Consider the following 14,855-nt stretch of genomic DNA (forward strand, 5'->3'; position numbering starts at 1 on the left):
CGAAATAACGGAAACGTAAAAGAGAACAGCAGGTTCTCACGGAACTGCCGAAACAAAATCAATTGACTCTCAGAGCTTCAAATTCAACAAATTTATTATAATGACTTCATTCGGGTTGGACGGGATTTTGTACTAGCTAGGGGGAAACTAATTCATGGCCATGATTATTCAAGTTTCCACCAGAGTCTCTCAATTCTCGTGTATACATGGATGAGACAGTGTGCTATGAGCTACAAAAGCTCACGTAGCACCGATTCAGAGCGACGAGAGAAGCTAGCGAGCGCATGAAATAACTAAGTGAGCGTGTCTCAATGTACTTCTCATGAGACTCATCTCATGCGCTAAAAATGCATAGCTAGCGTTACTTAGGCTACGATATTATTGAATGAAAATTTCCCCCCAAGTTGTTTTACGCATCTCCGCTGACGTTTGCAAAGGTTTGCCATGGCAAACAGCGCACGAGCTGATCGCATTGAGATGTCTCAATGCGACTCACCAATGTTAATGTGAGGTACACAAGCTTCGTGAGACTCGCGCGCGCTAAATTTTATGTGCGCGTAGCAGTCGTTGCTCAATCTAATCCTTTTTTGTACGCGTGCATGATGTCTGGTTTCCACGTACCTGCGCAGGATTTTTAGTAGCGATGACGGGTTCCGGCGGGTGCCGAAGACGGAGGGCTTTCCGGCAGGGTGCCGAAGACGATGTTTTCCGGCGGGACGCCGAAGACGAAGGTTTTCCGGCGGTGTGCCCAAGACGGAGGTTCTTCCGGCGGTGTGCCGAAGACGAAGGTTCTTCCGGCGGTGTGCCGAAGACGAAGGTTCTTCCGGCGGTGTGCCGAAGACGACGGTTCTTCCGGCGGTGCTGGTGACGCAGTTGTCGCGATGGCGTCGTGGTACCAGCGGCTTGCCAGTGGGCGTTCGAAGCTCCACACGATGGCGGCGTGAGCTTGTGTCAAAATGGCCGAACTAAAGGTGCGGAGGGAGTGGCGGCTGGACGGAAGGCTTCCGCTTTGAAACCGTCGAGAGCGTCCGGAATGACCGTTCCCTCAAACTAGTAGCCCGCTTTCCTTACGACCCGGCTTCACGTACCTTTCCGATTCACCGGGCGAGGACTAAAGGAAAGCTACTAATTCTCGGTTCGGGTTCGGTTCAGCGTACGATAATTGGTGACGTACGGGAACCGCGCTCTCGACACCTGACCACCAGGGGGTTGTAGCGAAATGGTGGTCTTATCGACAGTTTTAGGCGACTGTCGGGTGAGTTTCGCTCGACTAACTAAACGAACTTCACTCCCCTCCGTTTGACTACCTCGTAAGGCGGGCCTTAGCGGACACATTAAGCTCAATTTGGTCGCACTGCGACCCACAGCAAAAGGACGGAACCCCAATTCGACTCCGCTGGTCGTCACAAAATTCCAGCCCGTACAAAAAAAGCGCCTACGCGCTGGAAGTCCAACGCGAATGGCGAACGTTAGTCGTGTGCAAAATTAAAGTCATAATCTAGAATTACCTTTTTCTGTCTCAATATCTACTCCGACAAATGGAGAGAATCGCGAAAGTGTCAGACGCACTGACCGAAATAAGCAGCTATCTGGAAGACACCAAAAGATTTTGCTTCAAGCACTTCACTTTATACCACTGTTCTCAATTATTACCTTCTGCAAACTTTGAAGGAACACGTTTCACTTTGTAGAAATACTTTAAATTCTTCGGAACTTGGAAACCGCGATACTTCTCTTCCTCTAGTGCGAGCGAAAATGAACGAGCTTAAGGATTTCTACCTTCAAGAAACCTTGAAGGACAATTGCTGTTTATGTACAAAGATTCAAATGGCGATATCAATTTGGCGCCTTCCCATGATCGAGCAAATGGTTGTAAAAGAGCTATCTAGTTTCAGGAGCCATTACTGCACTCACTGAAACAGTATACCACTTTGCTTAGCCGAGACGCAAACCGCTTGAAATATTTCCTCACCCAAGACAGTCAAATAGTCGGGCAAATACTGATAATATTATGGTCTCGCTTTGGACTGTGAATCGTCAAGCCGACTTGACGAATTCAAGCATTATTTTGCTTAAAAAGAGAAAAACGTCCAAAGCTAATTAAATTCAAATAATCTAATAATTACAACAACAAAAAATAAAGCATAAAATAATTTATTACTAATAATTAAGCTTCAACTCATTTCAATGATATTTTACTTAAAAGGATAAAAACGTCAAAGCTATTTATTAATTAAAAATAATAATTTAATTTCATAATATATTTACAAATGATTGTGCTTAAAAAAATAAAAACGTCTGAAGCTTTAAGCAAATCCAATAAAATTATTCCAAAAAATCCACACCGCGTTACAGGTTTCAGAGATATCTGTGAAATACGAATATGAGACATATTTTCAGACTACTAATGAAAAATTGTCACACCAATATCTCAGCCGTCTATGACCCGATTTGAACTCTTTCGGGCTTAAACAGAAGCTGTAATATTTCCATTTAAGGCGGCAAATCAAATCTGCAGCCTTTTTGTATTTTTTAAAAATTGTTAAATTTCCAGAAATATCTCTTTTTGCCTTTCTCGTACAACAACAAGTTGTACCGAAAGGCTATCATTTCACTCCGAAAACGAACTTTTTATAGAAGCTTCGGAGACCCATAGTGTTGAATACCATTCGACTCAGGTCGACGAGCTGAACAAATGTCTGTCTGTCCGTGTGTATGTATGTGTGTATGTGTGTGCACAAAAGCTAAGACATAGACAACTTTTAACTTAGACAACTTTTCATATAGTAATCCTTAGCCGATTTCCTCGCAAAAAGTTTCATTCGACAGGGGACATAGGCTAGTTGATCACTATTGAATTTCAAAACGATCGACCGTTGCGTTTGAAAGTTATAAAGAAAATGGTACATCGAACCATATGTTGGTGTCTTGGCTAAATGCGAGAAAGGCAGTATCACTACTCGGTGAATTAAGTTGGGTTTTTTATTTTGAAATCGTTAAAAGCATGATAATATCAGTTATTTTACATTCAATTGAAGGTCATATGCATAGAAATTGTAATATGCACTGGGCACACACAACCATTCAAAAGTGTAAGAAGGGTTGCGTTCACTGTAGGTGGATTAAGTCGGGTTTTATTTTTATGCTTATACATTTTATTTGAATTCAACTTTGGAAACCATAAAAAAATAAATTCAATATTGGAAGTCACGAGTTTACGATGATCATTCCCGTTAAGCTCCATACAGCGCAAAAGGCAGCATCGGACGTGGCGCAGTGAAGTCATCTTGTATCTACAGATAGAGTAGAGTGGGGCAAGAGTGCGCGTGGGGTAAGAGTACGTTTTCGATTTTTTGAAGTAATAAAAAAAGATAAACTAGCAGCACTGCATCAGTTTGACAGGTATTCTGGCCAACTATTATCATGTGTAATTGTAAACGATTTGAATAAAAAACAAGGGAGATATGGAGTTAGATAATTTTTTGATCATTTTGCTAAAAATAATTGGATTTCCGCAACTAGTATTTCATTACCATATATACGTTCAATCAGGTGAACATTATACCATTTCGATAACCTATTGTATAGAGTACTTTATGGTACAGAACACCAATCCGGTTGGTTTTTCAAGCAGTCAAAACCATTACTTGAATCATTTTTGGGACTGTGGGGTAAAAGTACGCAGGAACCGGTGGGGCAAGAGTACGCATATGAATCTTCAAGTTATGATGTCAAACCCGTATCTCCGGCCAAAATAAGACTTCTTCCAAAGCGTAAAGATCCACAATTAAGAAAAAAGGGACAGAATTCGAAATTATCACATTTTTTTAGGATAAGTTGAAGTAATTCGGTGTTAGAAAAGCCTTAGCGAACAAAGCACTGAAGCGAAATAATGAAATTGGTTTAGAACTTGTTGTACACCTAATCATAGTACGAAAACACAATTTCATCTAAATGATACTTTCATTTAATCAAAAGAAACATTCATAAATTACGCAACGTTTAGCTGGGAGGGGTTGCGAAATGTGTGGAGATCCATATATTTTTTAGAGGATTCATACAAACAGTGTAAGATAGGGGGGAGGGGTGATGAAATAGCCAAATTTTACGTTACGCGATTGGTGGACTTTCTTTAAAGAAAATGCCTTTGTATACGCCACGCGAAACCTGATATATATTTTTACCTCTGTAGTTTTTTGTATATATAAAAAACAATGGTTTTTCGTATGAAAGTGCACATTTTTAGGACCCCCTCCCACTTAAGGAGTTACGTAATTTTTAAACATTCCCTAATATATGCTCATTAAACATCAATTAAATGTTATTAACTCTTATGTGTGTTAATATATACTTAAAGCACATGATTGGATAAATGCGTACTCTTACCCCACCCGATGCGCACTTTTACCCCACCGGTGGGGTAAGAGTGCGTTTTTCACTTGTCTTGCAATAAGGGTTCTACTAAAACGAATCTCAATAATTTCAATATTGTTTCCACTGGGTAACATAAAGGAAGAGTATATGAATCATCGACACTGATTTGATATGCAGAAGCTTGCTTCATAAGGGCCACATGATCGATTGAAAACTAAGTGCGTACTCTTGCCCCACTCTACTCTAGATATAATAACAAAACATGAAATATTTGGATTTATTATACAGTCAGGGCTCGGCAAAATCACACCAACCACCAATCAACTAATTAACATTTTGCAACCATCGCCTATCAAAAATTCATTGGTGTGGTTTCGTCAAGACCCTACCATATACGCCTTCTTAAAATTGCTGATTTTTATTTTGCTAATAGGCAGAGATATAGTCTTGCGAAAACTTATGGGAAAAAATATTTCTTCAGCAATTTACCTGTTCCGTCGCCACACTTCAGGCTCCTGCAACTTTCCGGTCACTAAATAAAAGCGCGCACATTTTCACCACAAGCGAATCACAAATGATTTTTCATTTTGAAAATGGCTACCAATATGACAGATCATTTTAGTTTACCGAAGTTCGGTACATTCAAATGAATTTCAAAGTTTTTTCGGTAGTCTTTTTACCGTATACGGTGATAATTTGTTTTTACCGTACGATTTGTATTGATTTTACCGAATATTGTAAAAAATGACAGCACGTTCAATTTTTTTTTACAGAAATACGGTAAAATAAATCATGTTTACCGAAAAATCTGTAATTTCTTAGGTTTACCGAACTATTTCGTCAATTTCTTTACCGAACAGCGAAATTGAATTTGAGTGTGTACATTGTAAAAAATAACGCATAATGCAAATCCATATAGGTGAAAATTTGTTGAAAAAACTAAGTAAAATAGCAACACATTCATAACCCCACCCTTATTTAACCTCAAGTTGAGATTAAACAAGAGTAGCTGAAGCCGAACGTCAAAGACGAAACACAGAGTACACTGTGAAAAGCGCAAAATGCAAACCCATATAGATGACAAACACAAAGTACATTGTAAAAAAAAAATGCATAATGCGAATCCATATAGGTGGAAGTTTGTTGAAAAACTAAGTAAAACACATATTCATAACCCCACACTCACGTTGAGATTGAACAAGAGTAGCCAAAGCCGAACGTCAAAGACGAGACACAGAGTACACTGTGAAAAACGCATAATGCGAATCCATATAGGTGACAATTTGTTGAAAACTAAGTAAAACACATATTCAAAACCCCACTCTTATTTAACCTCACGATGAGGTTGAATAAGAGTAGCCGATTATCTCGGAGAAGTAAAAAGTCAACTATGCCATAGCTCCGGTTAGCGCAGCGAGGGCTAAAATACTGTGAAGGGGGCCCTGGTGCTTCACAGGCTCCGTTTGCGGTTAGGTTCTTATTAGACCCCCCTAACCATTCATTCGTAGGCACGGTAAACATAAAGCCGCATCACAGGCAATCCGTAATGTTATTCTTAGCCAGATAACCAGCTGCCGACACCACACGGCTATGTAGGCTGTTCGTGGAGAGAAGTTGACATTGACTTTACGTCAACTCTCAATGTGACTTCTCAATGTGGCCGAACAGCCCGCTAAAAAAAAAAATACGGGGTCAGGGTAGCTCTAATACTTATATAATAAAATGAAAAACGAAAAAAAATGGGTTTGGGTAATTCAAAGCGAAAAGATACAAAGTTTAACGGGAAAACGAAAGATTCAATCAGACGGCGGACCCACTGTGGGAAGACCATACAACAGACAGCAGCAGAGAAAGGAACAGAATTGAACGATTTTATCTATTCTCACTGTTACTGCCGGCAGCCACTTTCTGCTTGTATGTGCACACCCGGCTAAATAGGTAGTAGCGTTGTTGTTGATCGTCTTTGCTTCCTTCTGTTCAGAACGGGAACGTTGAACAAAACGTCACCACCGATGGTATCCGACTAGCTCAAGCGTTAGACTGGGAATGATCTTGGAATATTAGTGATGTGCGATAATGATGTTACCCGTGAGGTGAAAAGGCGTATTGCAGCTGCAAATAGGGCTTATTACGGACCTCGTAACCAGCTTAAGTCCCGTAGTCTGCAAACGAAGACAAAATTCGCGCTGTATACTACTCTGATTCTTCTGGTGGCTTTATACGGCCATGAATCATGAACGTTAAAGGAGGCTGATCGGAGAGCTTTCGTAGTTTTGAACTGGAAGGTGCTGCGGACAATACTCGGCGGTAAACAGGAGAACGGTATCTGGCGGCGTCGCATGAATCACGAGTTGTACCAGGTGTATAAAGACACGGCAGACTCCGGTGGGCTGGAGACGTTCTTCGTATGCCGGAAGACGTACGTCAAGCGAAGATATTATTTAGTAGAGAACCCGGAAAAGGCCGCAGGCTTCGTGGACGGCCGCGTACACGATGGCCTTTTGCAGTTGAAGAGGACCTGTGGGCGCCAACATTCAGGGCGACTAAAAGCGATTGGCCCAGGATCGATTCCAGTGGAGAAGAGTACTTCAGTCATCGAAGAGCTGTAGCACATCAAGTAAGGTTACCAACGGCGTAACTGAGGGGCTACTGTTGGCGATTGCCTAGTACGCCAACACCCACTCTCAATCGGTCAATACAATGTCTTGACACAGTTTCCTGAAACGTACGGCTTCTAAAGGTTTTGTGAACAAATCTGCCAACTGGTTCTCGAATCTCACACATTTCATACTCGTCTGTTGCCTTTATGATCCCGGATAAAGTGGTGCTTGGTATCTATGTGGTTCGATCTTTCGTTTTCAAAAAATATTTGCTATACCTATGGCCTCTTGGTTTTCTTCATAAATGATTATTGGGTTTGATGGTTGCTTCAGTTGAAGATCTTTCATCACTCCTGATCAGAGCTTTAAATATTCGATTTTTTTTGAACCGGTGCAGGCGAAAGTGGTACATAAACCATTTTTGTCAATTTTGAGTTTTTTATACCAACGGCTTCTATTTGCAAAGATCTAGTGTGGGAATAACGAAAAAGTAGTGTTTGGCAACTAAATCTGGAGATATGCACATTTTATTTTCTGGTATATATCACAATGGCCATTTCGTTGCCAGAAAAAGTATGGTACATGTACAGTTCCACCCACTGAAATCAGCTTACTTAAGGTCACTCCTGACGGAATCCAAGTTCCAAAGTGCTCGCGTTTTCGGGGACACATCGCTCGATTCAGAGGCGGCGCACAACTGCCATTTTTGTTGATTTAGCTTTGCTGGGTCGCAGCATGCGTGAAATAATAAAAATGACAGTTGTGCGTTGCTTCCGTATCGAGTGGTGTGCCCCCGAAAACGCGAGCACTTTTAATCTTGGATTACGTCAGGAGTGACCTTAAAAGAAAATTCGGCAACATGACTGTTTTCACAATGCAAGAGCGAGCGAGGGGCTACCCACTAGTGCACGCATAAAACAAACAGGGATTAAATTTGATTTTCAAAATAAATATGTTTGATTCAAACATATTATCAGTTTGTGAACAAACATGAATATTTTTGAATCAAACGATTGAAATTTGTATCCGTGCATTTTGATTTTAACTTGTTCCGTCAACTAATTCGCGAAAGGTTCAGTTTTTTTTAGGAATAGTTGATAATGATACTTGACCATATAATGTAATCTCGCATTTTGTAATTAATTATAAGTAAGCATCATTGGGGCTAATACAGCCTGTTGATGTATCATATAAACAAATAAACAAACTCCATACCGGAACCTTCATATAACAATTCTTATTATTATTTATTTATTCAGACTAAGGCCGAAGTGGCCTGTGCGGTATATAAGAGTCTTCTCCATTCGGCTCGGTCCATGGCTACACGTCGCCAACCACGCAGTCTACGGAGGGTCCGCAAGTCATCTTCCACCTGATCGATCCACCTGCGCTGCGCTGCGCACCTCGTCTTCTTGTACCGTCGGATCGTTGTCGAGAATCTTTTCACCGGGTTACTGCCCGACATTATGGCTACGTGCCCGGCCCACCGCAGTCGTCCGATTTTCGCGGTGTGAACGATGGATGGTTCTCCCAGCAGCTGATGCAACTCGTGGTTCATTCGCCTCCTCCACGTACCGTCCGCCATCTGCACCCCACCATAGATGGTACGCAGCACTTTCCTTTCGAAAACTCCAAGTGCGCGTTGGTCCTCCACGAGCATCGTCCAGGTCTCGTGTCCGTAGAGGACTACCGGTCTAATAAGCGTTTTGTAGATTGTTAGTTTGGTACGGCGGCGAACTCTATTCGATCGGATCGTCATGCGGAGACCAAGGTAAGTACGATTTCCGCAGCCACTATGCGTCTCCGAATTTCTCTGCTGGTATTATTTTCGACAGTCACCAGTGAGCCCAAGTACACAAATTCTTCTACCACCTCGATTTCATAACCACCGATGCAAACTCGCGGTGGGTGGCTCACATTGTCTTCTCTTGAACCTCTCCCTATCATGTACTTCGTCTTCGACGTATTGATGACTAGTCCGATACGCTTGTCTTCCCTCTTCAGTCTGATGTAAGCTTTCTCCATCTTCTCAAAGTTACGTGCCATAATATCTATGTCGTCGGCGAAGCCAAATAGCTGGACGGACTTATTGAAAATTCTACCACTCGTGTTAATTCCTACTCTTCGTATTACCCCTTCCAAAGCGATGTTGAATAGCAGACACGAAAGACCATCACCTTGCCGTAACACTCTGCGGGTTTCGAAATGACTGGATAATGCCCTTGAAACTCGAACTACGCACATCACCCGATCCATCGTCGCTTTGATCAACCGTGTCAGTTTATCTGGAAATCCGTGTTCGTGCATTAGCTGCCATAGCTGGTCTCAATCAATTGTATCATATGCGGCTTTGAAGTCGATGAATAGATGATGTGTGGGCATTGTATGGCGTTGTATTCGCGACATTTCTGCAGTACTTGGCGAATGGCGAACACCTGGTCCGTGGTGGAGCGTTCGCCCATAAAACACGACTGGTACTGCCCCACGAACTCCCTTGCAATTGGTGTTAGTCGACGGCATAAAATTTGGGAGAGTACCTTGTAGGCGGAATTCAGCAATGTGATTGCGCGGTAGTTGCTACAATCCAGCTTATCATACTTCTTGTGGATGGGACACACTCCACTCCTGCGGCAAAACTTCCTCCTCCCAAATCTTGGTAATGACCCAGGGTAGCGCTCTAGCCAGTGCCTCACCACCGTGTTTAAATAGCTCTCCTGGTAGTTGGTCAACCCCAGGGGCTTTGTTGTTCTTCAGCCGGCAAATCTCCTCCTGGATTTCCTGGAGATCCGGAGCCGGTAGAATTATGTCCTGCGCGCGTTCTCCCAGGTCCATCACCATACCGCCATCTTCGTCTGCCACATCGCCATTCAGGTGTTCTTCGTAGTGCTGCCGCCACCTTTGGATGGAATGCCATGTCGTATCACAGCAGCCGAATGTTGCTTTTCCACCTGAAACACACAAAATGAAAACTTCCGATCTCTTCAAAATTCGTCAATAGACTGATGATCATCTCGAGGATGAATTTTCATCTCACATGATTCAAATAGAATCTCTAACACTCACACATACAAGATCTTGCTCTTGCTTGGTGAAATTCCTCTATGTGACACAAAAACATCAACTCATGCAAACGTTAACTCTCCCTCTCTCTGGAACATTCGCATTGGGGTGCATGCATACCTGCATGTCAAATCATTCATCTTGTTCTAGCTCATGTAAGTGCGTTCACTACACTGATTCGAATTAATCTGTCTCGTATGAGCAATATTATATTTGTTTAATAAAATTGGGCGCTTTCTATTTTTAATCTTAAATTAATTCAAGGATTTTCATATTGTTCTCATTAAAATCAGCACACAAATCTTGCACTCACTATAGACTCTACAAACCTCACGCTCGTTCGTAAGAAGGTTTCCGTTTATGTCCTTACACATATCAGGCTGTGGCACGTGGCCCTTACGTGAACGGTTTAACTTCTCATAGAACTTTCGTGTGTTATTAGCGCGGTACAGTTGCTCCGTCTCTTCACGGTCTCGATCTTCCTGCTGGCGCTTTTTCCTCCGGAAAATCAAGTTTTGTCTATTCCGCGCCCGTTTATATCGTGCCTCGTTCGCCCTCGTGCGGTGTTGCAGCAATCTCGCCCATGCTGCATTCTTCTCTTCTACTAACTGCTCACATTCGCCGTCATACCAGTCGTTTCTCTGATCCGGGGGCAACGTGCCAAGTGCAGCGGTTGCGGTGCTACAAATGGTGGATCGAATATCGTTCCAGCCATCTTCACGAGAAGCTGCGCCTAGCTGCTCTTCCACTTCCAGCTGCTGCGCGTATTCTTGGGCTAGTCTACCGTCTTGTAGCCGCCCAATGTTAAGCCGCAGCGTCCGACTTCGACGCGTGTAGTACACCGTCGAGAGTTTTGAGCGTAGGCATACTGCAACGAGGTAGTGGTCGTAGGTAGGTGGTAGTGGTGGAAATGCCAGTTGAACACCAGCGGCGAGCACAGTTCGAATAGTGGCAAGCCGTGCAACCGGAGCAAATGTTTCTCCTTTGGGACAACTTGAAACACGCCAAACCCTGTTCTTTTCCATGGATCTTAGGTCATCTCGTACAGCCGCCATCCACATTGCCCGATCTGCACGTCCAGCTAGCTCGTCAAAAGTTTCGGGCACATCTGCGAATGACAATGTGCCAGAAACAGCTTTATAACCGATAAAGTAGTCATATAACTTACCGGGTAGTAGATGCTCCCATCCGCTATGTTTTGACGACAATTCACTTGGAATTTCGCGTCTTTTGAGGGCGAAGGGAGCGCATTTTCTGGTCCGGTAGTCTCATAAAGAACTTTTTTAATTTGAACAATATCATCTTGTGGATTTACATCTTCGATAGCTGGTTGTACACTTTCCCCCTCTTGCTTGATACTTGCCAGCGACTAGGCCGGTCACCGAATACTGGAGCCGAGAGAAAAAAGCCACCTTGAAAATGGGAGCACGCGAACGAAGGGAAAACAGCCGAAAAAAACACAAGCGAAAGCTTTTTACTGATGACACGAGCGATAAACACGACCTTTCGTGCCTCTGTCTCAAACTGGTATGAAGATCTTGGAACCATTCGATTGGATCACATTATACTTAAATTGGTCCTCTTTATCTAGCGATTCCATCTTCAACCTTAATCTCTGCGTGTTAATTTTAGACTGGAAAAGTGAAACTGTGTCTGCTATCACCAGAAATCATTCAACTGGGAGAGACGTAACCCCACTCCACCAAAACCATACCTGCGCGTCGTCCTGCTGTTCCCGGGTGAGCACAACCGACTTGAAGTACAGAAACCGCGGATCCAGATAGAGGGCCGCCCTGAAAACCATTCGCTCCTTGAGCACCATTAGCCGTTCGGACAGCAAATCGCTTATGGGTTTCGAGAATCGATTGCCGAGGGCGCGTACATCCTTAATAACTAGTAGCAACTGCATGTAAAACGCAGAAAACGTCACGTGCTTCGTTCGGCTTCGCTCCACCGTTTTGAACAGCTTGTGCAGCGGCAGGAATGCAGCGTGATATTCGCGCAGGAACTGCCAGTCGGATTCGCTCAGGGCTGAAACAGGGGATTGAATAATCAGAAAGGGGTTCGATTTCACCATCATCATTGGTTTGGGAGAAACATACCAAGATCTGGATGCTTTTCACCTAGCGACATATAGAGCGACTCCTGCTTGATGATGCGTCGGATTGATTTGAAGTTAGAGAGCCATCGTTGCGAACACCAGAGTGGTGGATAGGTAGCTTTGCCTGTCTCGAAATGATTCTTGTATTGAGGGCTTCTCAGAACATGGAGGAAACGTTCAATTCGTTCTATGGTAGGATCGGTGTTTGGAATGATTACATTCAATGCGGTCAGAATAGTACTGATCACGTTTGGCATGACTTGAAATTGCCCTTGCAGTTCGGCCACGATCCCGTCGATTAGGATCTTCTCTTTGTCCGGTTCGCCATACTCACGGTTCGGTTCAATTTCAAACAATGAATCAGAAAACGACTTCTTAAGCTTTTTGTGTGTTTGCAGAGTGCTTTCGGTATTGCCCACTACGATAGCGAGGATCTGACTCTCCGAAATGTGACATCGGTTCAACAGTTGTTCAAGTTTGTCCTTTATTTCACCAGCAGACACGGCTGCTGTGGTTTTTATGAGCCCGATCACCCGCGTGTGCACCTGTTCATATGAGGTAAAATTTGCACTAACAATTAGGAAGTTCTTCTCCCCGTAAACAATGCATTCAATGTGAATCGAGATCATTTTGTGCTGCATCTCGTGTCGCATATGTGAAAGCAGGTGTTCCGCCGCCTGATGGATGTGTTCAACCATAGAAGTTTCATTGATTTCGAACACCATTGCAGAAGACAGAGGATCTAGTAGTAAACGCATCGCCGGCCATTGGAAAACCCGTACTGGCAAATTGTGAATAGCCATCAGTTTTATACATGCTTCTAGCAGTTGTGGCTGATCAATACGGGTAGGAATTGCACGAACCACTCGCTTCTTCTCGATCGGCTCCAGCCCGTCCGAGCTGAGAAGCTTCTCAGCTACTGCCCTATGAGGATGCTGGGTTCTAAAGTGCCTCAGAAAATTACCTGGGTCGAGCTTACGCTGCGCGTATCTGCAACCACTCAGCTCATCTATGACGCAGTAAAAGTCGTCATCCTTAGACATGACATATTTTAGCACAATTTTGGTAAAATTAATCCTCTCTTTATTGTCTGTTCCCAAGGTAGGTCTTGTTTTAAGCCGTAGAGCATCCAAATTTGGTTTTGTATAAACTTTAGTCGGCTGTGGTACCTTTTCTTGTTCTATCTTCGATGATTTAACCATCTGGAAAAAGGGTCTATTAAAAATAGACGCATATACTTTCAGGTGGGCTGATCTGAAATGCCGCATAAAGATGGATATTACCCTCTTCGGCTGCGAATATTGGCATGGGTTTTGACTATCGATCGCACAATAAAAGCGGCCGTTCTCTCTCATTTTAATGTACTTTCGAGAAACCACACTTGGATGCATCGATGGAATTTTATTTAGCTTAGATGTTGACTGATTCGCATCCTGTGCCTGTGGAGCAGGGTTTTGTTCTTGGGGTTTCTTCGTAGGAACCGGTGTTACCGTAGGTGACTCCTCTGTTAGCAGCCCTTTAAGAGCGGCAGTCTGTTTGTGCATTGTTCGGCAATGCCGAATAAAATTTCCAATTTTGATACTCTTCTGCGAATAAGTGCATCTTGAAAACGGATCAAAAACGCATTGGAACCGATCCTCCTTTGGCAAAATGTAGTCTATTACAATGTTTTTCAATTTTGTTTTGCCACTGATCGTTTTACTCAAGCGTTCCCCATTGCCGGGCATCGTTACAGGTGTGACATTCAAATCGACATCAGTCGCATTGTGCTGGTTCATCTCCAACAGCTCCGGATCACTTTTCTCCACCTTCAGTATCAGTAGGTTGGGTCCAATCGAAGACGATACCCCCCTGCATAAATTAGAGCTCAATAAAAACTCGAATCGAATCGAAAAAACTCCTTCCCAATGTCTTACCCCGTGGTGGCGCTCATCAGTTCACTGTGGAACAGATCATTCGAATCGATGCAGCGCTGCCGGAAGTTGTACGCCGACCGAAGGTCCTCCGCGCAGCTCACACAGATAAACTGCGGAAGATTATGATCGTAGGTGACCATTATCTCCGTCAGCTCGAAGATCATATCGGCCACGGATTTCCCGTGATAGTCCAGCATTGCTTCGACCGGAACGGCGGACTGATGGTCCGGCGGCTTTCGACACGTTCGGCACTGCATCGCCACGGTATTTTTTTTTAAATTACTTTTGCCAGCCACTTAACCTGGACTTTATACTAACAGCTAAATGAATGTTGTTATGCTTAATTAGTTGTTTCAGAATTTTGAATGAATTGTCTCGACAAAATTGAAAATTTTCTTCAATGTTTACAAATTTATGCTTCCGCACCGCTTCACTTTTCACTGATGGTTTTTGATTTTGCCGTCACTGATGACGTTTGCTAAAAAACGGGAAATCATCGAAATCATCATCGACGCATGCGATGTTTCCGATAGAGGTGTGCGCCGGTCCGAAAATCGACGGCGGCGGCGTTTGTCAGAATTTTGAACGGCGGCGTGATTCGGCTTGGTGATTTTTTATAGACCAATCCAAGTAAAAATAAGAAAAAGACACACGACGGTGTTAACTTTGACAGATCCTACAGGACAGCATAGGGAACTCATTTTAAAATGCTTATAATAAATTCTAGACAAAATTTAATTAAAATCTGATTGATGTATGGTACGGAAAAAGTTCCGAACTGTATGATAGATACATTTTTGGAAA

At 43.2% G+C, this 14,855-nt stretch overlaps 1 protein-coding gene across 3 annotated transcripts in view; it reads right to left on the reverse strand.

Moving 5' to 3' along the window:
* LOC134205795 (uncharacterized) overlaps positions 1 to 14,855 on the reverse strand; it is a 129,519-nt gene that overhangs the window by 34,651 nt on the left and 80,013 nt on the right. The window contains exons 1-3 of one of the 3 annotated variants that reach the window (XM_062681390.1): positions 14,052 to 14,508; positions 12,137 to 13,986; positions 11,749 to 12,065 (exon numbers count right to left, since the gene is read on the reverse strand). The exons of the other annotated variants lie outside the window; for them this stretch is intronic. Coding sequence (XP_062537374.1) covers positions 11,749 to 12,065; positions 12,137 to 13,986; positions 14,052 to 14,308 — 2,424 coding nt within the window. The 5' untranslated portion in view covers positions 14,309 to 14,508. Of the gene's footprint in view, positions 1 to 11,748; positions 12,066 to 12,136; positions 13,987 to 14,051; positions 14,509 to 14,855 lie in introns of those variants that run through there. 3 annotated transcript variants of the gene reach the window in all.

The sequence above is a fragment of the Armigeres subalbatus genome, chromosome 1, assembly GCF_024139115.2.
Source record: "Armigeres subalbatus isolate Guangzhou_Male chromosome 1, GZ_Asu_2, whole genome shotgun sequence".
Classification (NCBI taxonomy): domain Eukaryota; kingdom Metazoa; phylum Arthropoda; class Insecta; order Diptera; family Culicidae; genus Armigeres; species Armigeres subalbatus.